Source organism: Curcuma longa, chromosome 1 (assembly GCF_044706935.1).
Source record: "Curcuma longa cultivar G26 ecotype Majalengka, Jawa Barat chromosome 1, ITB_CL_G26_1.1, whole genome shotgun sequence".
Taxonomy (NCBI): Eukaryota; Viridiplantae; Streptophyta; class Magnoliopsida; order Zingiberales; family Zingiberaceae; genus Curcuma; species Curcuma longa.
Genome location: NC_133861.1, coordinates 14,320,692 through 14,347,046, shown reverse-complemented (window position 1 = coordinate 14,347,046; position 26,355 = coordinate 14,320,692). Strand labels below are relative to the sequence as shown.

Sequence of the window (26,355 nt, the reverse complement as noted above, 5' to 3'; positions counted from 1 at the left end):
AGGAAGCGAGGAGAGGGGTAGGGGTTGCGTGGCCGAGAAGACCAACCTCAAAACAGTCGAAAATCGAAAAGGAGAGGAAGTGTATAAATCCATGAGCAGCGACGGGTTACGGCAGGCGGCGGCGTACTCCGGCTCAGGTCCATTTGTTAAACTAACAAAATATATGTTTATAAAGTATGCTTTATAGGTTTAAAATAATTAAACTCTATAAAATATTAATCTATTCTAAATTTTTGTAACGCTGTTGTTTTGTTTTACACTATTTGATCTCTTTTATTTGACTTTTTCCTTTTGTAATTTGTTAATGCTTTATCTAATTCTAATGTTATCTTTACTTATTTGATTGATTATTAATCTTCTAATACTGCTTTGGTGAAGTTTATATTATTTATTTTGGATCTAACTCCTAATAATATTATTTTTGAACTTCATCCAAATACCTCATTCCAATAAAAATATATTATTCACTCTCTCGACCTAAACCATTATGATTTTGTTTTAATTGATAACTCCTTTTTACTATATTACACACATTACCACTATGTTGCACAGTTTTTACCTGTACTACTTAGAGCACCATCTATCTTAAGAATTTATCATAGATTTTATCAAGAACTCCTATCATTATCCTCATGATTTGAGGTTCCCCTACCTCTTTCAATTTTTTTGAGTTCATATGGCTTCACATAGATCATGACTGATATCAATTGTTAAAATAGATGAAATCAAGACAGCTCTACAATGAAAATATGTTGCCTGTTTTAAGTCTAGAGCCCTCGTGATTTTATTTTTAGATTTTATTTAAAAAATCTAATAACAATAGAGATATCTATCTTATATATAAATACATTATTTTTTTTCATTTATTTCTAATATGAAACTTTGATGGTAATTTCATCAATTTTATCTTGTTGATCAATATGTAACTTGCATCCATCATTTCTGTTAACAAGTTTTTCATCATTTATCTAAAATAATATGCATTCATGAAATGCATCAAACAATTTGATAGTTCTGGATTGATTAATTATTCTACTTAATTTGATTCACTATTCATTATTCATTCACTCAATTGGATTAGTGTAGTATGGTCAATATCTACTTAGTTCCAGTGAAATCAGATTAACAACAAAGTGGTTAATTATGTAGATGTCATTAGTGAGTAGTTATCTAGATATCTTAGAATAATTATCAAAATATTTATTACTAGTTTAGAAATAAAAAATAAATAAATCTATATTCATAGAACCATAAAAGATTAGCAAAGTGTCCTGAAAATACTAAAAGCATTTTCAACTGTTAACAAAGTATCCAATAATTATTTGATAACAAATTTGAACTGGTTTGATGGTACTAACAAAATCGAATGTTATTCCATTAAAGTTTTTATATATTTATTTTCCTATTCAATCTTTTTATTATTAAAACTTAGTTATGCATCACTTTTCCATTGTAATGTTAAAGGAGCATCTAGTATTTTAAATATACTTATAACCATTTTATGATCCTTCATAAGATTCTTAATTTATTTTTATTTTGTGATTCAGCTAAATTTGATCAATATTTAAAGAAATGTTAAACATATTATATAATTTAAAAAACACATATGAAAGTTCTAAATAACTATAAAATAATATATATATATATATATATATAATAAAATTTTGGGTCATTGACAAGGTGTTTACTTGTGTAATGTCAAAATATATTATATGGATTTTTAAAATTAGATTACAGATTTTAGATAATCGATATCATTTTTTTTATGTTTTCAATTTTGTTGGGCTGTCAATTTTTTTCTAAAAATACCCTCAGTCCTTTCAAAGAATAAAAACAAAATAATTTTTTATCAATGTAATTGTTTAAAAATCAAAGACATTTAGTAAAATTGCATATTTCATACATTTATAATTACATAAAATCAATATATTCTATGCTTAGGTTCTCCGCTGGAAGCACTCGCACAGGAGGTGGAACCGACTAAAGCCTCTTCACCGTTCAATACTTGTCTAGGACGCGTGGACGGCGGATCCATCACCGCTTAAAAACATCTATGCAACTTAGACGGTCATCCTGACCGCAGCGGATAAAATTCTCAGCACAAAAAATAATAACAAAATGGAGGTCTCTTTTTATATTTTTTTCGGGTTGGTTTATTGGTAATGGAGGTCCGAGCGCGCCTCGAAATTTCTAATCCTTCCTCCTTGCCTCGATCGATCGATCGATTGCAAGGAGAAAATTATAGTAAAATTTTCTTCGTTCCGGTTGGAAACCCTTGTCTTCATCAATCACCACTCCCTTCCGCCTCGTCCCTCATCGTCCTCGTGATGTGTCTTCTAATCTAGGGTTTGATGCCGCCCTCGCCCTGCATGTGCCTTGGATGGACGAGTCCTACCACTACTCACTTCATTCTTTTGTGATCGCATCTGGGGCCGCTGTATTCTGCTGCGTCTGTACCTTTTGGGCCCTCCGATCGAACCCCGGAGGGATCTTACGGAAGCTTAAGAGGACAAAGCTCTGCCAAGCGAGAGACATCAGCGCTGGGGATTGTGACGGTCACTGCGTCGACGAAAATATGGCGCTGGGGGATAAGAAGGCCGTCGTGGCGGAGCGGCAGGGCGGGGCGTCCATGATGGAGCTTCTGGTGCCGGAGATAACTACGCATGCGCTTAGCTACCTCGACTATACTAGCCTTTGCCGCCTATCCATGACTAACTCCGCGATGAGGAGTGCTGCGAACGACGACGGCGCCTGGAAAGCCCTATACCACAAGGTATGACCTTTCTCTTTTTTGATTGATATGGGCAGCTGTTTCTGCCCATTTTGGCAGCTTGTTAATCTGACTAATTGATGATTGTTGCTGCGGTATTATTTGGAGGGTCCTTCAGTGTTTATGGGTTTAAATTTCGAACTGATTCAAATACGGGGGGAAAAGTTTAAGAGAAAATAAGAACAGGAAGAAATTGAGTCACTTTTGTTTTTATGAAATAAGTGGCGCATTTTACATGCTTCATTCAATAGATTGTTCGTGATCCATAGACTCTACTTTTGTTCACAATATCTCTGGTTCATAAACACTAAAAATTTTATTTCCTGATCACACTCCAAGCCACTCGGTCTTAACTATGTGGATGTCTTTCAAGTGTTGAACGACTGTTTGCCGTATCAAAGTTAAACTTGCTCAATTATTTTCTGTGATTATAATACAGTTTTTATCAAGTATTCTCTTTTTCTTAAGGCTTACCTCGTTATACAGCTATCATCCATTGCTCTTTATACCTAGTTCGATTTTTTATCTCTATTTTTCTTTTCCCCTTTAATGGGGTGTTAACTTCACTGAGATTGTGTCAATGAATTTAGGTAAGTTTCTAAGTTTTGATATCTCTTGGCTTATGCTATCACTGACACCCTTATTATGCAAAAATGGTTGATATCACAGGTTCCCTTTGTTGTGCATTAATAATAGCACTCACTCACATAGAACTTGTGAATTACCATAATTGTAAGGTTGATTATGCTTCCTTAAAGCAGGGACAAAGTTAGAATCTGTAATTAGTGAAGGCAACTAACATAACGTACAAAAGTAAAAAAAACACATAAATTTCCTATCTGATTATACGAAATCATTGACATGAAATTGTTTAAGAGTTCTTATATTTTGATCCAACAATATGATATTGATGAAGATATCATTAATACAATAAAAATTGGGCAGTTGAAATGGAGAGAAGTATTTGGACTTTTTTATTATATTATGATTCCTATGTTAAAAGGAAAAAAAAAATTCTATATAACTGATGTGATTGTTAATAGGATAGAGAAGTGGGTGGTTGACATGGAGAAAAGTTTTTAAACTATTGATTCCATTTTGTTTCCTGGGCTAATTTTTTTTTACATGACTTGATTTGACTCATTTTAAACCATTGTGTAACTAGGATACAACATGTACTAACGGACAAATGAAATAATCATAAAAAATTGAAATTACTGTTATCCTTGAGCAATTCAGTATAGCCCCAATAGATAATTAAATAAGAAAAATTATAAATTAAGATAATATGAACATCTTCAAAGACAAACAAGGATTCTATTGCTAAACGCATTATGTCGAATTGATTAAATAAAATGTGTGAGGGATATATAGACTTAGAAAAATCTGATTAGGTCTTATTTTATTGTGACTTGAGTATAAATATCTGATGCGAATGTGGATCAAAGTGTTTGAATTAAAAATTTTTACATGTGATCAATGGTGATATCGGGTGTCCACTCGGAGTATTGGATTCAAGTGTCAATATTTGGCATATTGGGTAGATAAAGAATTCAAGCATCAAAGGTTGACACAATTAAAGTGATTTAAAAGATTTGAATAGTAATATTGTATTGCATAGAATTCAATAGGGAATTCATCATCATTGTGAAGCCAATTTGTCCCAACTACTTGGGGTCAAGTACACGATTCTTATACCTCTATTGAGCTTTACATAAGCTAATGTCCCTATTTGAATTAGTTTAATCATACTAATAAAATCTCATTAGAGCATAATGTGCCTCTTTGTCACATTGTAGCTTTGTCTTTTCTTACACATGCATAGCAAATACCTTTTCTGATGCTTCCTATTCTGTAGCTTCTTATCAACTGAAGTTATGTTTTTTTGTAGGATTTCACAGTGGAACAGGATAATATTAACCCAAGCAATGGATGGAAGGCTTATTATGCAACTACGAAAGCAGTTGTCAATGCAAATGCAGAATTCTATAATATAATCAGAGAAAGGTCATTTCCAAACATGAGCCATTTTTGGCTTAATGCTGATTATGTGAAATGTATCCATGCATCTGGAGAGCTATTTACAGGGTATGTTTGCAAACTTATTTTTCTCATTCTAAAACTTGGACTAGAAAAATCAACAGCAGCTGGTAGATTGTCAGATTCTTGAAAAGTTGTACATATTCTCTCATGTTAACGCTTCTTACCAATGCTACTTATCACGTAACTATGTTGTTCATAATCTTCTGTTCAAAGGTGGAAGTTATATTTGCAGTAGTTGGATTTTATCAGGGTGATGTTACACTCAGTGCCATGGGAAGTTTGACCTTTTGTTACTGGAGACTAGGGAATTAGAGAAATAGTCTTTATTAGCTCTTCACATCTTAGAATGATATGACTGACTAAACAGTATAAAATATAACCACCTTCCTTTAGTCCCACAGTTAAGTGAAATATAGGTTGCACTCAGTGCCATGGGAAGTTTGACCTGTTGTTACTCGAGACTAGGGAATTCCACATTAGCTGTTCGCCTCTTAGAATGATATGACTGACTGGACAGTATAAAATATAGCCACCTTCCTTTAGTCCACAGTTGAATGAAACTCTCAGTCAGCTTTAGAATCATGATTTTCACGTAAGTGCCTTATCTAGGTTGCAAAGAGTTCATCATTAATTTCTGATAAATTCCATATTGGTATGGATAATTGAAATTTCATAGCATTTTTTTGATCATGGTTTCTGTTAAATTCCATACGGTTCGTCCATGGAGATAGTTGTATGAAGAATCACTGCATTGCATTCTGCAATGATGTCAATGTCTAGATAGTAGCTTGGAACCAATTGTTTTTATCCACCAAAAAGTACTAGTAACGAGAACATCTCCACACAGTGTTCCCAAATATATGGCACATGTAGTTTGTTGTTATTTGTATTTAGTTTTTTTTGGCTTTGCTTCATTTTGGTTATCACTAGAAGTTTAATGCTGCTGTGCTAATGTTCCTATACAACAGGTACACTGCTGTTCTCGAGAGTTGGGCATTGGCCTTCAATTGGGGCCAAGGTGGTGGTCAGGGGATTGATCTCCAAGTTCGCAATGTCCGAGCACGAATTCTGGGCAGCATGGCATGGGTCACAATGAACGCCTACGTTGATCTGGACATGGGGTCGTTCCATGTGACCAATATCTATGAGTTTCACCATGGACAGTGGTACATGGTTCACCACCACAGTTCCATGATGCTAAATTGAAGTAGATGAGGGAAGAAACAATGTATGCCCATTGCTTTTGCAGAGTTTATCCTTCTTTCATTTTGTTTAAAACCATTTTGTCTCCTTTTTTGACCATCTGAATAGGCTGGTTATGAATGATGTTAATATGTGTTTCTTTAGCATTCTTAGTTGTGATGATAAATTCTTCTTGGGTCTTTCAATTTCATGTACCGTTTGTTAGATCATTGTTAGAAAATTTTGCTCTGAAAGAAGAAAAGGAACGGTAACAGCGATGTAGCGATAATGGATGCCACTGATATGGCGGGATACACACGGCAACTGCTGCCTTCGCGCGTGGGTCGGCGTCGGCCACTTGCGGGCGTTGCAACCTGGTCGTCTTATTGACAAGCAAATTCCTTGTGCGTTCTGTAGAATTGGCTTCATAACTGGATCGATGATATGATATGTTGTTTTAAAGATGTGATCAAAATGGAGAATCACACCACCTGTACTCATTGATTTGACGTATATCAACGCAGAAGAAGATACCAAAAAGATGCTCCTGTCAGCGCTCAGCAGGTGCTTCGCATCACGGAGTCACGAACTGGCTCAATAATGCTGTCTAATCTGTCGAGGTAAGCATCCATACAGAACGAAATGGCTTTTTTCTACTTAAAATTTATTTTTTCGTATCGCATGCTATGAAATTTTGATCAATGCACAAACTGAAACGATGAATAGATAAAAAAAAAGGAAGTCGGAATGCTTACATATATTTTCTCTTATTGTCAATTTTACCAAATCAACCATTCTATTGATTTTTCACTAAATCACCACGTATTTATTTATTACTAAATCAAGTTGCAACCATTTTTTTCAGGTTATCTTTGATTTTTAAGTTCTGTAAAATCTAATTGCACTCAGTCTGCTGTATAATCTTTAAACAAAAAATGAAAATTTAAAATTTACGAACCTAGAATGGTATTTTCAACGTTCCAATTTGTACAATTTCAAATGTTTTTACCTTTAATATCGATTTAATATCCCGTGGGATTAGAAATTAAAATATTAAATTCATGTAAAATTAAAATGGGTATTAAAATGACCACGTTTGGTTATAGGTGAAAAATCACAAATAACTATTTTGTCTTGAAAATCAATTTGTCAGGGAGCCATGTTATGTCCGAGAGTCACTTATTTATCATTTTTCCTTGGAAAATTTTAAATATCTATTTAATATTTTGTAAATTAGTTGGTATTTTGATTTTCAAGGAATTCGACAAAAAGTCTCTATTTTCTTCCAAGTAAAAGGAACTATCAATTCTAACTCATTTTGACAGTTTGAGAAATGATACATTACATAAAAACGTAATATGAAAACGTAACATAATACATCATTAGATCTGGGTCCCACATTTATGTAGTATAATGTATCATGTTGTATTTTCATGTTATATTTTCATGTAATATATCATTTCTTTTCTTTTTTTTTTTTTTTCTCTGTTTTGGAAATGTTTCCTGTTTCTTCCTCAGCAAAGAATCATTTCGCTGTTTTAGGTTCTTTCATTTCTGTCTCCTATTTCCAAATTAACTCACCTTGACCTGAAACTTTAAGCAGAATTAACAAATTTCCATGGAATTATTCATATATATCATAGAAAAAAAAACAATACAATACAATCCAATTCGAACATCTCTCGCCAAACAAGATATAATAGTGCACAAAGCATTCATACAACAGTGCATGAACAATGAAACTGATGCATAGCATAGCCTATCGCTAGAGAGAAAAAAGGGCGAACAAGATCACACGAGAAAGTAGTAATTCTTAGATATCCACGAGTCTCCTGATTAATACTATTCTTCAAATTTGATCTCACACAGTAACACCATTAATTGGTCACAGTGACGTGTACTAAGGCCGCTGTCACTGATCACCTGGCCCTCGCAATGCTCTGCTTCTGTTGCTGCGCCGCGCACCACCTCATCCTCTCGATCATCGCCTCCGTGTTCGCTTGCTCCTTGAGAATCTTCGCCCACTGCTCCGATTTTATCGCCACCCGCACCCGCCACACCCCCTTCTCTGGCGACTGCAGCACCTCCAACTTCTTGAAACCCACCTCCTCATCACCCATCGGGCCTCCTCCTCCTCCTCCTCCTCCTCCCACTCCACCTTTCATGAAGTCCCTCGCTCGCTTGGGCGAATAATCCACCTTCGATTTTCCTCCGCCGTCGCCGCCGTCGTCGTCTTCGAAGCTCGCTCCGGTGGCGGAGGAACTCACGGACGCACCCTTCGCCGAGCAGTTGCCCATGACCTCTGCTTCGGGTCGTGTGATGCATTAGGGAGAAGTATTTAAGGAGGCTTGAACGGAATCAGTGTGTGAACAAAACTAATTAGATGCGTCGGATAGCTAATAAAATCTTAAATATATAAACCAAATCAAAAGAAGAAGAAAAAGGCTCAACTTACTAACTGTTTAAGGCCTTAAGCTTTCATGGGTAATGATTAAACATGCATGCAGATTGAGACTAGGCATTAACTTGTAGGGATCAAAGTGACAAATTTGTGGGGGCAAAGCTTCAACTGTTTGTGCTGTCAAATAAGTGTCTTCATGCATCACGCAAACTGTCCCTTCATGGATCCATGCACGCAATGGCCACAGCATGGCACACTAAGTTCGGTGCTCCTTTAATTGCATATAAAATATGAGAAAGGGAGGGGAATAAAGACTGATGCGTTTCAGAAGAATAGCAGAGGAAGGTGTAATGACATATCTCCGAAAGCAGATCAAATCGCTTGAAACTGATGAACAGTCTGTACATGGATGGCGCCTACTGCATTCATGGGTTAAGGATCGTGGGCGGCGTTGGAGATTTTATTAGGACTCTTTGTATGAAGCCGTTGGAGAATTGATTAGGACTCTTTGTATGAAGCAATTGATGGCAGTATTGAGTACATGTCTTAGATCAAGCGAATAGATTAAGAAAGACAATGCATAATGTCATGGAATGACACCGAACAAAGCTTCTGCAAGAGGTTTAGGGTAATTATACATCAAGAGAAGGAAGAAGTTGATTCTAGTTTAATAAAATATATAGATTCGTTCAATATTATGGATCAGCTTGAGATGGGTATAACTTCCCCTTCTGAATCCATCAAAAGCGGCCTCTGCTCTATTATGAGACAATGAACCTAAACCAACAAATTGATTATGTTTCTCTAAATTAATTTATTTTTCTGTCACCGATCAATATTATGGATCAAAGCTGACTAAAGAGGATAGCTGCAATTTATCATGAATTATTATAATAGCCACTGTCGCATTACAAATTATATACAAAGTCGTCAGATACACATACACTAGTTCATATCAATTCTATCTCATCCTTCACCATACACATAACACATCAACGTAATAACTGTAACCCCAAAATCTTATTTTATACTCTCCTAAGAGGGGCATATCATATGCACAATACGTATATATCATGTATTCCATTTCAAAAGTCTTCGTAGCTCAAGCGTCGTTCTCAGCAAAGATATCAAGTAGTTTCACTGCCTGAACACACAAATGATATATAAACACGTACGAGTTACATATAGATGTTATTGAACTAGCATGATTTTAATAGTTTAGTTTATATATATCTACAATCTGACAAGTCAAAAGAGTTGATCTAAAATCTACCTCTTCCACGTTAAGCTCCAACCGGAATTTGGGACCATCATAGTGGTGGAGGATTGGCCTGAAAGCATCCTCTTCCAAGGGGTCACAGATTCTTCTGGTCACCACCTTTACCTAATTAAGAATTCATTACTGAACATGTCAGATAAGACATTTCAACTACCCATCAAAAGAGAAAAAAAATTGAAAGTTGCCGTGTCAATTCATTCGATTGGCAAGGTCAAGTTGTAACTTTTGCAGACTCATTCTGAAGCCAGCTTTTCTATTAGAAACTATAGTATTATTTGAAGCCAAATGATTCTCCTTTTCTTCTGAGAAGAAAAGAAGACAAAGGCACCAAGTAAAGAACAGAGGATGGTTAAAACCTGAGCAGGGAAACGGGATTCTCCAGGGAATTTCTTGTCCTCCCAAGCTGTAGGATCGATGTTGCTTCCTCCAAAACTAGCTGCCTGCGCACTAACAATCAGTAGTGGTATATATGTATAGACATATAATATGAATATTATACACAAAATGGACACAATATTTGAATTTGACGCAAAGACACCTCAAAAATCCCATACAGCTGATGGGTTGAGTAGTTGTAGAGGAAGAGAGGCAAACCCGGTTTGATTGCTCGCACAGAATCCCTGTACCTCGACGGCAATCCTATCAACCGCAAAAACATTCAAAACTTGACTGAAAAATTGCTCCCAGATCCAACTGGATCAAAACAACTTTATCTACCTACCAAATAGCTGCAGCCGGAGGTTCTCCGGCATAGTTTCGTTGTTGCAGACGAAAATATAACCACCGATCGCCTCGTTCCTCGGTAGGGCCTCTGCCGGAGGAAGGGACTTGAAGCGCTTGTCCACTGCTCCGTTGTCGTCGTTGTTGTTGCTTTTGTTACTGTAATTTCCGTTGCCGTTAGAATTCTTCTTCTTTTTTCCCACGTTGGTTACGTCGTTACTGTTCTTTCTGTTGTTAGTGGTGGTGTTCACTAGCTTGCCGACGGCCTTGTTGAAGTAGTTCTTTTTTATCTCCCCTCCTGCTCCTCCTCCGTACTTGTAGTTATTTACGTCGTTGCTGTAGTTGTTATAGTGGAGGACGTTTTTGCCGGCGTCGATGGAGTTGGTGGTGTTCCGTCCGTGGTTCTCAACGGTGTTGTAGCGGCTGCTGTGGGTGGTGTAGGTGTTGAAGGCAAGTTTGTGGCTGGTGTAGGTCATGGTCCAGGGGTCGGCAGCGGCTGCAGTGGCGGAGATTATGGAGGCGTCGGACCATATTGAGTCGCCGAGCGAGAGGGCGGAGAAGACGGCGGTGTGGAGGCGGAGCTGGTCGCTGAATTGCAGGAACGAGGTGGCGTTGTCTCTGCTGTTGCTGCTGCTGTCTCTGTTTTGTCCCTCCATTGATTTGCTCTATTAAATTTGTATCGAATTATGGGTGACCGATCGACGGATTTTGTTAGCTGATGCACATATAATAAATATGGAGGAAGGAAGGGAAGGGAAGAAGGAGGAAGGTGCGACGAAACTAGTGGGAGAAGGGAAAGCGTGTGACGATGTCAATCGAAGAGGAGGCAGAGCAGAGGAGGAAGACGCGTTAATGGAGGAAAATGAGGGGGATGACGACGACAAAGGAACAGGATGCATCGATCGAATAGTAGTTAGGTTATCGGTGCAGATTATTGGTTAATTAATTTTTAAGTCAAGAGAATCAATTAGCTGGGGAGAAAAAAATAGGATAATTATCCTTTAAAAGGCTTTTTATTATTCATTATTACCACAGATTTCTCTTCTATACAATACTCATCTACTTTATACATTTTTTCGTTATACATTTTATTATTAATTATACGCTTAGATTTTTTTTTTCGTTATACATTTTTAATTCTATTTTGAAACACAACTTAAATTGAGTGACGATCTATATTTATACGGATCAGTCAATTACCCTTTCAAAATGTCACAAATTTTATGCTTTAACAACTTTTAGTTGTATCAATAATGTTGTAAAAACGCCATTCATAAATTAAACATTTTGTTTTGCTCTAAAAAATTAATAACTTTTTAAAAATGCATCTGAAAGTAATAAAATTATCGAAATACAATTTTTTTAACAAAATTATTATTTCACTCCTCAAGACGATGTAATAATTTTTCTCTTTTAAGAATACATTGTGCTACATATTTATCACTTTATCAAATTTCGTTAGTCACTTGACAGTTTTTTAATTAAAAATAAAATAATAATAAAATTTAATTGCAGAAGAGGATCTTTAAGCTTATAGAATTCCAAAGGACATTTCAAAGACAAATTTTAAGACAAACAAAATTTACTAATTGCTAGTCAATCTAAAGTAATTCAATGATTAAATTTTTACTTATTTTTTTTTACTTTGTAAATATGTTAATTCATATCAGTTGGCGTGATTTAGTAAAGTATTTTATAACTATTGCTCACATAATTTTGCTAGAGAGCAATATGGTTGAGAAATAAATATAAAATTTCTTCTTGACTTTACAAATTAAGTTGGGAATTAAGAGTTCACATGGACATGGATGGAGTAATATTATAATTAATCATCAGTCATCTTGTCCTATGCCTTTCGTTTAACGGTGCCAAAAAAAACTAGTGGAAACTAAATTAAATTATCGAAAACTAGTGCCCTACAAGTGAAATTCTTGTAGTGCGGAAATGGTGCATATATAATCCCCATAAAGCCAATGGGGAGCAACATTTGTGCAGCTTTACGAGCTAATTTCATCTTGTAATTGGAAGTGGTTATTAGTTGGATATGTGCTGGATTGAGTTCGACACACACAGTCCTTTTCTTTGGAGAAATAATTTTGGAAATTGTATTATTCTTAATTATACACTGTTAACTGAGAATATTTATAAAGTTGGGACGAGCCTTCTTCTCTTGAAATTGGCCTTGAAGCTAAGCAGGCCTGCCTCAGTCTCTTTGTTCGCTCAGTGAGTTGCATCTCTGGATTCTCCACCATCGCCCACTAATTAATGCAGCACTAGTACTTTAGAGCTCTCTTCTGCACTACTGCATTCTTCTTCCTTACGTCCCTTTGGTATAAATTAAGTACTGAGTCGGAATCGATAGTTTCGATTGTGTAATCATAATAATAAAGTCATGAAAACTCATCGAGACCGACATTATTATCGAGGAATTTGAGGGTCCACGGGGTACTCAGTGAAGCTTCAGCCATGAAATCCACATCATTAGATTAGATTGATACTGATTTTTCTTCGCTGTACTGACGCTCAATTAAAATAATGTCTAGGGATGGATCTAGAAGATTGAACAACTCAAATGGATCACCCTACCACGATACAAGATGAAACTTGGTCTTCATTGTTCAGCTTATTAAAACCATTCCAAAGGAATGTGTGAGCCGGTAGAGTACGATGCTAAAAAAATCGATCAAGATACAAATAATCTAGGTTACATTCGAACATTCGTTAATTAAGCAAAACACCACGTCCAGAATTGGTCTCCAAGATAAAGAGAAACAAGGGGAACAGAGGAAAAAGGGGAACAAAGGGGGCGACTGCATCCGTGCAAAAGATGGCGGCTAGGACCTAGCGACCGACCGGACGGGAATTTTACATGGGCCGAAGAATAAAATAAGGGACCACTACTTACTTAGTTGGGCTCCCATATCGGTCCATCACTCTTTTCGACTTTCCCTGTGTGCTATATCCTCGAGCCGCCACATTCTGCTGCTTGTTAAAATAATTTAATGGAATCGGAATTTACCAAAATAATATTTTCTAAATTATAAGAAAATTGTATTTAAAATAACCTAAACGACACTATATAGCAAATTAAAAAGGAAATACTTATCTCAACCAGAGCATGGATATGTGTGTAAATTGAGATTCTGTGTTTAAATTTTCTTAATAATATATATTTGTTGACTTGAGATGCTATTTTAATTTAAGTCATTTTAATAATATATATTTGTTAACTGAGATGTTTTTATATCTTTAAAAAAAAATTTTAGGAGATTTTTTTGATATGAAGCCATTTCAGTCACTATAAAAAAATTTATCCTCAACCAGAGCAATCGTATCTGTGCAGAATGTATACACTTTTGAGTCTCGATGTAACATATTATGTACAGCAGAAACCAATGTATACTACATGGAAAGATGAACTCCAGTGAACATGAACCGCCGTCTGATACTGAAACCCGCGCTTTTTCATTAGGTCACAAAACGTGCCTACTATGCAATCACCTGTTCGCCATAACACAGATCAAGGACAAAACGTGCCCAATATGCAATCACCTGTTCGCCATAACACAAATCAAGGGCAAACATTGACTCGAAGATGATAAAAATTCTATACCGGGGGAAACAAGCAACCGATCGTCCAGCCGATGAACAATCCTGCGCCAACCAGGCCCAATCCGACAGCTAATGCAACTGCGAATTTGCAAATCTCACACTTCTGCTTTTTCCTCCCTTCCTTGTGTTTCCCTTTCAATGGCATTGTAGTCGATATTGAATGGTCCTTGAGTTGATGCTGAAGAAGAAGGTTCTGCCACTGCAACATTTGAAGCCACTGTCTGTACGCAAAAAGGTGTGACGCTTGTCTGAATAAAAGCTCGATTATATGTTCATTGTCATCATGAGCTTTCTGAGCCTCCATTTCAGCTTTCCTTGCTCGGGTTTGTGAATGGCGAAGTGCATCCAGAAGATTGGACCTTGAAAGGTCATGCTTGAATGTCTGATTACTGGGAGATTTTCGACCTTGTGCTTGACTGCATTAGATTGTCAGATCAAATAATGTTCAGTGCGTACTGCAACCAATTAAAGAGATTGCATCTAACAAGGGCTTGACACTTGTCAGGAGTAATTAGAGAACTTTGCATATAAAAACGACAGAAACAGAGAGGCTGAAAAGAAAGCATAATAGGATCAAAGGATCACTAGAATGATAGCATAAGCAAAAAAAGGAAAATTAACTTCCATATTCGATGGACAGGTACAACTAAATTATTATAGCATCCATACTCCAAACAACAACATCAACAACTACAGAAATGCAATGGAGACTAATGATGTTACTGTTACAGCTATCTGCTAAAAAGGAATACGAACGATGAAACTAACAAAAACAAAGTAGCATAGAGTCTTGCCTGTAAAACTTCTCTGATTCGTTCAGCATGTTTACACCGGGAGAAAATAACTTGTCATCAGAACCACACGTACAAGTACCATATATACGTGCATCCAACTTTCTAATGGGGACATGAACTGTCTGGCTAGATCTAGGAAGATCACAATTTTCAATATGCTGCAAAGATTTTTGGGCAACCAACAAAGATAATTCATCTTTGCCTGCAATATGCCACCATGTCTCAGATTTGTTAGCCCTGACCGAGGGTGATTCAAAATCTAACGAAAATTTTTCTGTTCTTTTCAGGGCAAAGGGATCAACTGTTGAGCCCAGAAGTTCCCCTTTATGAAGGCAATCTTCAGTGGCTATCTTTCTCTTGAGCATGTGTTCTGAATAACTTTTTGCATTAATCTCTTTGAACATTCTATCCGCACCCTGTGTTATGAAAACTGATGAGACTACCTCAGAAGAGTTCAGAAAAGAGTCTTCCTTTTTAGGAACAAAATTGCTAGAGTCATCTGCTGAAGAGTTCTCATTTGTGAGTACAACTTCCTCAGCGTCACCCTCATCTTCAAAAGCGCTTAGTTGCTCACAAATAAAATCCTTATGATATCCAAAGCTCGGTTGCACCTGAAGCCACCATTTTGTTTCAGGTGACAGAATAGAATTCATGGAATTTCTGTTAGGTATGAAATTAGGAATAAGATAATCTTGGACAGTTATTGTACTTCCACTGCCTGAATCACTTTGTATAGTAGATGGTGAACAGCAAGCGAGTTTTGGAGCTCGCTTTGCATCTTCCTGTACCAGGCAACGGTTTGCAGCACGCTGCCAAGCAGTCCTTACTTCTGCAGCTGCCATGAACATCTCGTTCTCTCAAACCATTAGGTATAATTTTTAATCTGCTGCAAGCCAATGAGTCAACAGCATGTCCTAATTTATAAGAAAAAAGAAAAAAAAATACAATTAATATAAAGCAACCCTATCAAAAGAAGTAATGCATACAAAAGTGTGCCCTAGGCCTCATGTGAAGTTATTATACAAGAAAAGTTTGGATGGCAGATAACTTAGCTATGCATTGAGTTTGAGAAGAAAACTAATCAGTTGAAACTTGGAGTATTGTACGAATGAAAAAGGAGAATCTTAGATACAATTTTCAGGCAGCAATTTTGTTTCATTATGACTACTTGGAGGATTTAACAAAATCAGACAGTCAAATCTTATCCACTGATTGAAATGTCATAAACCTCTATCACTAAATAAATAGAGGGCATATAAATTTGGATCGATTTTACAGAGTACAGACTGAAGAAGATTGTACGGAAGATTTCAATCTACCTTGGTCTCGTCCGATGAAAAAGTCTTTCTGAGTAGTCTATTTACTTATGGAACTCTCTAATTCTAAGTGTTGGATGCCTATCTATTCTTAATAGCAGAAAGTTTAATTCAGTTTGTATAAATGAGTTTCAAAACTACCAATAAATGCAAAATTCAATATAGGTAAAACCAAAAAACATAACTCCCTTAACAAAATTTCGGCAACAAGAAATAGACTATGGTGAGGAAAGCTCAAACAAATCTCATCAGTATGTCAAAATAGTGCAAAACAATTAACAAGCATTTGAATTAAACAATCTAAAAACAGCATCAGAGCTAAAGAAAGAAAATTCCGGTCAAATTGCATTGCCATCGGGGAACGAATTAAACAATCTAAACGACAGAGCTAAAGTGGTCAAATTATCCCATCCGTACGCAAAAAATGAATAAGAAGCCCATGGATCGAACAAACAATGAACAAAAGAGCTAAAGTGAGCAACAAATTGAACAAACAGAAAACTCTTCCAGGTAAAAAACTGCCACACGGAGCAAAGAAAAACCAAATTTCAGCTACTCTTGAGTCTTGACCAACAATATAGTAATAAAATTAAGCCTACATCGGCGACGTCGTCAATATCAATTTCTCATTTTCCCAAAGACAAAAACCAGAAAGTCGAAGAAAAACAACAGGCACAAACAAAAACCTAACTCCGCTATCGGCACCACGAAATCCACGAGCAAGCAAGAAATAAACACAAAGTTTTACAATGAAAATAAAGGAACATTTCGCACGAACCAGACGAAACTAGTGATCCGGGACGAGAGGCGAATGAACGGAGAATTCAACTTCCTCGCTTCACCACGATCCAACAACAGAGATGGTTTAAGTTGACAGAAGCAGAAGGATCAAACAAAAAAAGAGTGGGATCGCGATAGTTTGCTCCGTTCGCCATTTTATTCATCTCACAAGTTATACTTCCGAAAGCAGCAATCGATAAGAGCCTAATTCTTCTCCCAATGTTTCCTTTCTCGATTAAAATATCTCTCTTATCGGGAGCGGTTCGCTCGAATGGGCCCCCCGGGCCCTGGGTGGGCAATGCGGATTTACACGCGGTCGTCATTGCGCCAGACTCGGCCGACGTTAACTCGTACGCGATCATTCGAACTATAAATCGAGAAATCCTTACCTACGCGTGTTGCCGGTACCCGCATTGACGAGGATGGCCGGCTTTACTTAAATCGATATTTTCCAACTTACGTGTATTGAGTATATAGAAAATAATAAAGGATAATATAAAAAAAAAACTTAATTTGGCCCCAGAGTTTTGGAAATATAATAAAGATAAACAGAATGGAAAAGAAAAAGGGAAAACAAGAAAAAAATACAGGGTGCATAATCCAAATTTTACTAAAAATTGGTAAGTGAGTATTTGCTCATGTCTTTGGTGAATCGAGTAGATGGAATCAGATGGGCAGTTTTTTATTTTATCATCTAATTGGACAAGAATCCACCCACCAATGTGATTTGAGATGAAGCACCTGGATTCCAAAAACTAAGCACATAGATTAAGTGGAGTCAAGTCCTAGAAGGAAATCAGCCCAAGTCTTTAGAGACGTGTAACAATGCATATGGACACTCATGCCTTTTCTTAGCTTTCTCACCAAACGCATTCATATATCAGCCTTGTCAATTAATACATTTGCTTAACTTGAAAACGACAACGTAATCTTTTTTGGGTGTTGAAACAAAAGCAAAAAATTGAAGAAAACCAGGTGCTTGAAACAACTTGCTCTCTTGGATCAATCATTCTGCCAACTGAAATATGAGCCGATCGACGTTACGTTCTTGGGCCGGTCATTCCTTCTTCCGCAATTTGTACTGCCAAAGAAGAGCTCTTTTCCATTCGATTGGGAATAAAGTTAAAGAAAATAAAATAATCATAATAAATTACAGAGAGTGGATACTATAGTATGGGATCATTTCGGAGAAGCACTGAAATTAATAGGAATTGTACATTTTTGTTTGGTGAACATATAAACTTGATACAAGTTAATGCTTCCATAGGATTAGGATTAGGATTAGGATTAGGATGCTCTTTTTCATTGTTAGGTAAACGTGATCCCACTTCAAAGTGTGTTTATTTGAAAAGACAGTAGATTGCAAAAATAAATATGTAAGAATTGTTGCAAAAGTGAAAGGTAAGGATGGAAAATAAATATACAGACATTTCTTCAAATATCTGTATGACACTTGATTCCTTAAATCCAACCCAGGAGCAAATACTTAGATATTTGCATTCAGATCGACCATAATGTAATCAACAAAGTAACACGCGTTAGTTAATAAACTTTCAACCCTTTATTTAATTATCCAGCTCTATCTGTTATAGGGAGACGTTAACTTGGAAACATCTCTTCTCATGGACAACCCCTGCGTCGTTCCCTAAAGCGTTAAACATAGCACTTCAACAAAAAGGAAGTTGAAAAGTCTTAATATTTATCATAACTTGATCAGGACTTTGCTGCATAGACATGAAAGATGGGTTCCTACGATGATACGATAACTAGTTCCTATGCGTTGGAGGGGTAGGTGATCAAAGTTAGGGACCCTTGCCGCCTGGCTTGCCTTTCTTGGGGTCATGTTTGGGATTCGGTCCCCCATTCTCATAATCTTGAATGAACTCTTGCAAAGCCCTTCTCATGCGCACATGCTGAGAAAAAAATCAAACGACAAGAGTGTTAGTTCATAACTTTAAGTTGGACCAGTAATAGTACAAATCCAAGAAGTTGATACTCTTCTGCAGCGCTTAAATCTCATTATATTCCATGAATAGCCAGTACTGTAAGATCTATTACTGAAATGCATTTTCTGAAAGAAAAGGTGTAAATGCAGGAACTAAGAAATTTAGAATAATTTCAATGCTTTGGCCTTCTACATGGGCTACTTGGCCAGCATACAAAAGCTTGCAAATTACCTTGGTCATCAGGTAGGGATGTTGAGTTCCACTTTCAGAACTTTGAATCATGCCTGAACAGATGAGACACTAGCTAGTGTGATGCAAACGGCATTGGAAAAATTTAAAACAAAAAACAAAAAAGGCATCGTACATGAAGATGTCTCAAAGAGGAGAATAATTAGCAGAAGGATAGTGAAGTAGGATCTGAGTCTAAATGCCATGGTTGCTCTTCTCATGGAAGATTTTTGAGGGGTTTCAACGGGAACCAAGGTCTCTTTTATGGTTGGCGAATGCAAACGTTTCACATGGTCCGTTAGCCATGATTGGCCCGCACAGTCACCGTGAAATTCGTCAGCTAGCTAGAAGTCAACTGCACTTATCCGGCTATTTGATAATTACTGCTTAGTTGCCTGTTCTCCACCAAAGCAGCATCTGTTGCATGGCCCATCTCAATAGTCATCGGATCACTATCAGTAATACAGTTTGGGCCATAAGCTAATTTGCAGGCTTCTTTAAAAAGGTTGTGATAGTTGACCTTTGCCCAAACTATGATTACAAATTTCCTACAAGGGATGTTTCTGATTATATTGTACATACAAATATAAGCAGATAAAGATTGTTAACAATATAATGTAGCTTTCCACTTGACAGAAAAAAAAATATATGTAGATTTGCATCTCTAGTAGACTAGTATGGTGCCCATCAACACTCAATACTATGTTCTAGTTCTTCATTAGTGAAAAACTTTTGGCCTGTTATGTGAAACATCATGCAACTACTATTACAAGATCAATGCCGTGGTGCCGTACCACTACAAAACGCGAAGGACAATCTTTAATAGTTCGCGCACTATATGTCATGCTTGAAACCTGGTGTTTCTCTGTTGGCTAGGGTGAATATGCATCAAAGCATCTCAGAGGCCACTCAAAATGAACCATACAAAGTGGAACACGCAAAAGAACTTTGACTAAAGTAAATGAAGTGTATCGTTTGCTTCTTCATAATAGTATTTCTTCACTAATCATGATATTATATTCTAGTTGCTCGAACTGTTTCTAAAATATGGACATCACATACTTCATGGCACAACAAACCTGGGAGACATTCAAGATCATACAATTGGATTTGCAAAGCCAAGACTTCACATACTTGTCACCACTGCAGTTGTGTAGCACCAGCTGGAAGATGTATTGACTACCATATGAAGATGCCTTGTTCCACTATAAATCCGGGTAGAACCATATCCAAGATATCAGATTTTGTGGTGCGAAAATGGAAAGTTAAATGTCACTCGCAGGATTAAAATACAGCAATGCAATACTCTTAGTGCAGTTTCTTAAGGTGAAATACACAAAATGAAATTAATGGGAGAATCATCTTGTGCCAATGAACTTGGTGCTTCAAATGATTAGTCTGCTGAAAGTTTTTCCGACTCAGTTAATTACTTGCATCTCTGACTTCTGAACAATGATAACCCAACTCAACTAATTAAACCTCACCTTCAAAACGATTTCAGAACAAGTTTCCTCTGTAGCACATAAATTAGAGAATGGATAAATCTGTGTTAGACATCAGAAGTTCAAAACAGAGTGGAGAGACAACTGACCACTATTCTAGGACATAAGGCAGTAAGGAAGCAGAAATCACAAACCAATTAACTGACCACTATTCTGGTCAAAACACAAAAGAGTTGTGATAAGGACAAGCCATGTGAGGAAGGAGGGGAGCTTCAGACCTCACCCAAAGGTCCAAATTAATTAACTGTTTTGAATATCCCAAGAGAATATGCCTTGTACAGTGCTCAACCGAAAAATAAGATCCATGCAGTTAACAACAAATGTTGTTGGTGGTCTCTGATGATACTGATTATGATATACAACAATGTTTTTTTTTCAAACTAATCATGAATCTGCAGATATCGTGAACAGAGTTCTTCTTGTCCGTTTCCCGTTACATTTCAACATATTACTATTTAATATATAGGTATCAGTGCACTCTAAGTAACGTTCCAGTTCTCAGGAATAAAACTTATAAGATCAGTGCACGAAACCTTGATCCAACGAAGAATTTGGTCTGAACAAGAACTCAATCATCAAATCAAAACCCTAATTGTGTGATAGACGTCATAAAAAATTCATCAAATTTATTAAGAACGCCTCTCTTCTTACTTCGTCTAATCATCTCTCTCGCTGTGGCTTCGGTAGCAAATAACGGGTAACGATTTCAGAATTTTTATCAAAAGTCAGATTGTTTTTTTAAGCCTGTTGATTGTGATATTTTTATTTTATAGATTAATTTACGAATCAACTACCTGATGTAGAATTTAGATGCTAAAACTACATTTGAATGCCTAGAAGGCTGGAACGGCCAACTATTTAATAAAAAAACGATAAACTTGTGGTATCTTAGCTTCTTTTGTAATAATTTAATCAAAGTGACGCTCCATTAATTTTTATATATCTAAAGGATCTTTTGAATGAAATTTAATGGCAGTACACGCTAGTTTAAAATCAATTCGATATTTAAAAAACATTTTAATGACATTAAATTTGTAAATATCGTTAGACAAATATATAAGACTTTTAAAAAAAATTAACTGGAAATTTTATTGAACTTGTAATTTATTTCAACATCATACAAGTGCAAATGATTGTAATTAATTCCACTAAAAGTTTACCGAGGAAACAACGACATTAAAATGCAAAAGATATATTTTTTAAAAAACAGTAAACTTTGTGTGCCAAAATGGAAATACTTTTTTAAAAATAAGGAAGCAATGAGCTGGAAGAACGACGACGCCACGCCACGCCGCCTTCTATAGTGTCAGTGCTGCATACAGGAGCTGATTCCAGGTATCCGGAATGCCGGCGAGGCACCAGTGGCTGCAATCCATCCCGGAGTGGTCTCCGCTGTACGACGATGGATGCCCATCCTTCCGAAGCTGCGAGAGCAGAGTTATATCGAGCAAGGACACCGGCTTCGACACCCCGCTCAACACACTCTTCACCACCGACTGTGCCGGAACCGGACCAGCCGGGTAGGTGGATCCAATCACAGGCTCCGTCTGATTAGAACAGCCCTTTGAGCTCGCTTCGCCCCACTCTGTTGCTCTGATCAATCAATCAAACAGTCAGTCAGAGAGCATATATGAATTTCATAAGTAAGTGCGTACGTGATTCCTAATTAATTGTTGTCGTAGGAGACTTAATTACCTATAATGGGTGGGAGAGATGCCCTGGAAGAAGACTTTTGTTGCGGCAGGATTGATGTTGGAATCGACCCATTTGGCCCAGGTGGTCAGCCCCTTTCTGAAGGCCTCCAGCCGGTCCATGTCTTTGTACGTCTGCCCGCCGTATTCTATGTAATCCCATCTGCATGCGTCCACATAAGATTCAGAATCATTTCAACAGCAGAAGTTAATCGACATCGAAAAGTAGGCAGACGGATCGAACTCACACGGTTGGCTCGTTCCTTTGTGAGTCCACCAGTGCCAGGTGTTGAAGATCAGCACGTGAGCTGCGGTCCAGGCCGAACCGGATTGAATCGAGTCAAGCTTCAGAACCCGGCCGATGGTCTCGTTGACGATGTCGACCAGGTAGGTGCTGTGGTACAGCATGATCGACACTCCATACTCCTGCATGTATACAAACAATGCGCTTAATTGTTACTAAGAATCCAAGTGGACCTTTGAGGTTGGTCACAGGAGGTCTCATTGCCAAGAGCAGATCTAGTAGAAATATTGGCAGAGAGAAAAGTAGTTATGGAAGAGGCTAAGGCTAAGGCTAATTAGAAAATGACGCCAGAGATTCAGATTCAATGGATGAGCTAATAAAGCCAGATTCCAGCCAGGTGGATAGGTGACAGGCAGTGCTCCCGGTCCGAGAGCTTGTCCTATTGAGAGAATAACATGAACAAAGTTCAAAACAAATGGATTATGGATGGATGAAAACGATTAAGCAGGAAATTAGAACAAGCAGAACAGCGCTGGAACGACAAGCTCCGCTGTCTTCTTCCTTGATTAGCGAACCCTGCTGACACCAAAACAGACAAGCACTAGCTCCAAGGAGGCAGTGGACGTGACCCTTACGGTGTCAACATCCGCAGGCAAAAAAACAAGACACTAGAAGAATTTGTGATGAAAATTCATGGACTTGAGAATGAGATTTAAGGGGCTGTTGAGAGGGGAAGGAAGAAACCTGAAACGTAATGGAGGAGAGAGGGGTTGATTTTGCGTAGTTTGTGTTGCCGTCGGGGACGGCGGCGTGGAGCATGCAAGCCAGCGACATCCATTGGTTCTCGCTTAGCGAATCCCCCACGAACATTATCTTCTTCCCTTTGAATTTCGTTAAAAAATCCACTCCATTAAATCTGAATCGGGCAGACACCATGTACTCAGATAATAATCCAATTTAACAAATACTAAGCAGATATGGATGAATACGAGTTACAAAATAAGACGAAGACCACCCTGCACCAAAATTTCATATTCCATCGCATGTTAATTATTTTCACCATTACCGACACTTCCAGTTGTCGGCAATCAAAACTTCCGGCGTTTATTGTTAGAGTAAGAAGCTGAATTGTCGTAGTTCGATGAAGACGATGATAGTGCTCAGTTAAATGACGAACCTTGGGAGGTCGCAGGAATCAGGGTTCCAACGATACTTGAGGTAGTCCTTGTCGGGGCGGCCGTAGCGCTGGCAGTCGAACTCGGGGTCGATGAAGGGGCAGGCAGCGGAGTCGTACGCCGGGTACGACTCGTCGTAGACCCAGCTGCCTTGGAACAGGTTGCAACTCGCGGCAGCGGTATGCGTCCTCCGCCCCCTCACCATCCTCGCCGCGAGGCTATTGCCGCTGTCGCGGTGGTAGGGGAGATACGCGGTGGCGGAGAGTAAAAACGCAAGGAGAGAACAACAGCAGAGGAGCAAGCTCGATAGAACACTGTTTCCCATGGGAGCTGGGAGTGCAGCGATGCTGGTGATGATGTTGAGATTTGGATTTATAATCAATGTTCACGCCATCAGAGCAAGGAAACAAATCGGGCAGTACATTTGGCTGGTGTAGAAATTGCGCGGGCACATGTGCGTGGCTGGTATCGTAGGGGTTAATGATGGAAAGGTGACAAAAATTGACCATTTTATTACGAAATCTTGACGAGACCCTTTGAGGAATGAAGGGAATTAGAGAATTTTTCGCGCAGAAAATTTGATAAATTCGACTCCTAAACCCAATTGGAGTGAAAGAAAAAAAAAGAGAGAATAATAAAAAAATTATTTTAAAATGATTGCATCGATGGTATTTTATTTAGTTATATTCCTAAGGAAAAGAAACACAAACAAGAAGAAGACAAAAAACAAAGAAATGAAGGAAGAATTTATTATTTTTCATGTGAGGTGAAAAACAGACTGTTTTCGTTTAATAAAAATCAGAAGAGAAATCAAAATTATTTTAATTAAATACGGAAACAAAAGGAAGGAGCAATTTTAACTTGTGGAAAATAAAAGAAAGGAAAATTAGTTACCAAAAAAAAAAAATAAAGACATTAAGGTTCATATATTTAAAAATAAAAATAAAGTATTATTTGTACCTTCACTACAAAGGTTGATCCAAAATTAGTAGAAATGATATACAAGGCTGTGTGTGTATTACACTAAGTTGTGTAACAAAAGCATTTATTGGGATAAAACTTAAATAAAGACATCCTTTAAAGCGACATGTTAAATGGATGCATCTAATGGTAATTAAATAAAAATAACACGTATCATATCAATTTCTTCACCGGACAGCACCATTGGTATATAAGTCATATTGCTAATTCTATTTTCTTAATTCCAATGATTTGCTATCCCAACCTCTTCGTTTTTTTTTCCCGTGTTATATTTTTCAAGCAATACTTAAAACCACAATACTATTTTCATTGTCCCAGCAATTGCTTGTTATCAACGCATGCAATTAATGCAGTTTGTTTACATTTTGCGATTAAGACTTCGGACCAGCCATCAGCCATGCAGACGCTGCGCTAGCTGGATCAACTACGCTTTGGCAATCTAAGAATGGGTCGAAGTTAAGATCATCAGAAGGCGACAGATACGATTGTCTTGACAATGATGCAGTACCAGATCCTTATTTTTGCCGGCAACTGATTTTTACCTTGTAAAATCAAGAGACCATAAATAAAGTTTCTTCATAATGCATGTTTTTAGTGTGTCTGAATTGTTAAATGCAAATGCATGATATCTTTTGAGATAAGAAACAGAAGCAACGAGCAGTGGACAGTATCAACTCTGTGACTGTGAGTCACGGAAACACACTGCCATTAATTAGAGAAAACCGAGCAGCAGTCCCTGTCCTTCTCTGCTACGCACTTGCCTGCGAGCAGCTCTTGCTGCACACATAGACTGTACAGGTACAGAATGACATCGGATGGGAAGAACAAGGAGGAGAATCAGAAGAGAATTGGACCGCAGCACCAGTATGATTTTGCCGACATGAGTTATAAATAACTTTAAATTATTTGTAATGACAGCAACTTTAATATACCAAAAATTTTTCTTTATATGCTGTATATTATACGATCATCATTATAGTTGTTAACACACTTATGGCTTAATTAACATTGTTTGTTCTTCTTCTAATTGAATTGACCTTTCTAAATTTTAGGAAAAAATTTGTTCCATCGATCACAGCTTATAGGAATTTTGAACGTTTAGCTTTAATTAATCATTGAGCAAATAGACATGTATTGTTTAGTCACGCAAGCGATCTCTTTAGATAATTAGTTTGCCACATTACTTACTGTTTCCGTATAGTATAGATTATATTTTTCATTTGCTTTGTATTTTAGTTATTTATCATCCTGGTTCGTTCAGGCCCTTCGTTGAATCAACTAGCTTTCATGCATGATAATGGCGAGATGATGCCTATAGAAAGCTAAATAAATCCAAGCAAACTGACAAACTCGCCGCGCGTTTTAATATTTAAAAAACACATAAAATCGTTTGCATTGTGTCCATCGCTGATGTTGATACTTGATAAATGATACATATCAGTGAAGTACTAACTAATACGCACAACTTAATCGACTGAGACAATAACGTACGTAATTTCAGATGCATTAATTAATATTTCCTCAGTGCAAATTTCTCTAGTAAATTAAACATTCTGTCATTCACAGTAGTTCCTGTATTCCCAAAATTTATATTAGCTTGCTTAGCTTGGCAAGTTTCAATTCCTCCGATCAGATATTAATTTGCATTTTGTTTATTTTAAGCCAGTCCGTACTTGTCGTCACAAGAGCCT

At 37.2% G+C, this 26,355-nt stretch overlaps 5 protein-coding genes across 6 annotated transcripts; 1 reads left to right on the top strand and 4 right to left on the bottom strand.

Moving 5' to 3' along the window:
* Positions 1-2,177: 2,177 nt before the first annotated feature.
* Positions 2,178-6,190, top strand: LOC141840300 (F-box protein SKIP8-like). The gene is made up of 3 exons (XM_074728244.1): positions 2,178-2,773; positions 4,662-4,858; positions 5,782-6,190. The coding sequence occupies exons 1-3, from the start codon at positions 2,381-2,383 to the stop codon at positions 6,017-6,019; spliced, it is 828 nt and encodes a 275-aa protein (XP_074584345.1). The 5' UTR covers positions 2,178-2,380; the 3' UTR covers positions 6,020-6,190.
* A 3,071-nt stretch (positions 6,191-9,261) lies between these two features.
* Positions 9,262-11,260, bottom strand: LOC141811426 (DCD domain-containing protein NRP-B-like). The gene is made up of 5 exons (XM_074699471.1): positions 10,397-11,260; positions 10,214-10,314; positions 10,032-10,115; positions 9,670-9,780; positions 9,262-9,540 (listed from the first exon to the last, which is right to left on the bottom strand). Exons 1-5 carry the CDS (start codon positions 11,049-11,051, stop codon positions 9,499-9,501), a joined length of 993 nt encoding a protein of 330 aa, XP_074555572.1. The 5' UTR covers positions 11,052-11,260; the 3' UTR covers positions 9,262-9,498.
* Positions 11,261-13,750: 2,490 nt separating this feature from the next.
* LOC141829586 (uncharacterized) lies at positions 13,751-17,100 on the bottom strand. Of its 2 annotated transcripts, none has more exons than XM_074717130.1 (3): positions 16,896-17,100; positions 14,802-15,715; positions 13,751-14,423 (listed from the first exon to the last, which is right to left on the bottom strand). In XM_074717130.1, exons 2-3 carry the CDS (start codon positions 15,647-15,649, stop codon positions 14,003-14,005), a joined length of 1,269 nt encoding a protein of 422 aa, XP_074573231.1. In that variant the 5' UTR covers positions 15,650-15,715; positions 16,896-17,100; the 3' UTR covers positions 13,751-14,002. The 2 variants fall into 2 exon arrangements, with proteins under 2 accessions (XP_074573231.1, XP_074573304.1); XM_074717203.1 differs by having other exon boundaries at positions 14,802-15,684.
* Positions 17,101-18,477: 1,377 nt separating this feature from the next.
* LOC141848290 (uncharacterized) lies at positions 18,478-19,277 on the bottom strand. Its single transcript, XM_074736358.1, has 3 exons — positions 19,208-19,277; positions 19,075-19,127; positions 18,478-18,810 (listed from the first exon to the last, which is right to left on the bottom strand). Exons 1-3 carry the CDS (start codon positions 19,275-19,277, stop codon positions 18,700-18,702), a joined length of 234 nt encoding a protein of 77 aa, XP_074592459.1. The 3' UTR covers positions 18,478-18,699.
* Positions 19,278-21,869: 2,592 nt separating this feature from the next.
* Positions 21,870-24,008, bottom strand: LOC141839809 (protein trichome birefringence-like 38). Its single transcript, XM_074727643.1, has 5 exons — positions 23,686-24,008; positions 23,253-23,424; positions 22,515-22,690; positions 22,269-22,427; positions 21,870-22,166 (listed from the first exon to the last, which is right to left on the bottom strand). The coding sequence occupies exons 1-5, from the start codon at positions 24,006-24,008 to the stop codon at positions 21,872-21,874; spliced, it is 1,125 nt and encodes a 374-aa protein (XP_074583744.1). The 3' UTR covers positions 21,870-21,871.
* Between the last annotated feature and the right edge of the window lie 2,347 nt (positions 24,009-26,355).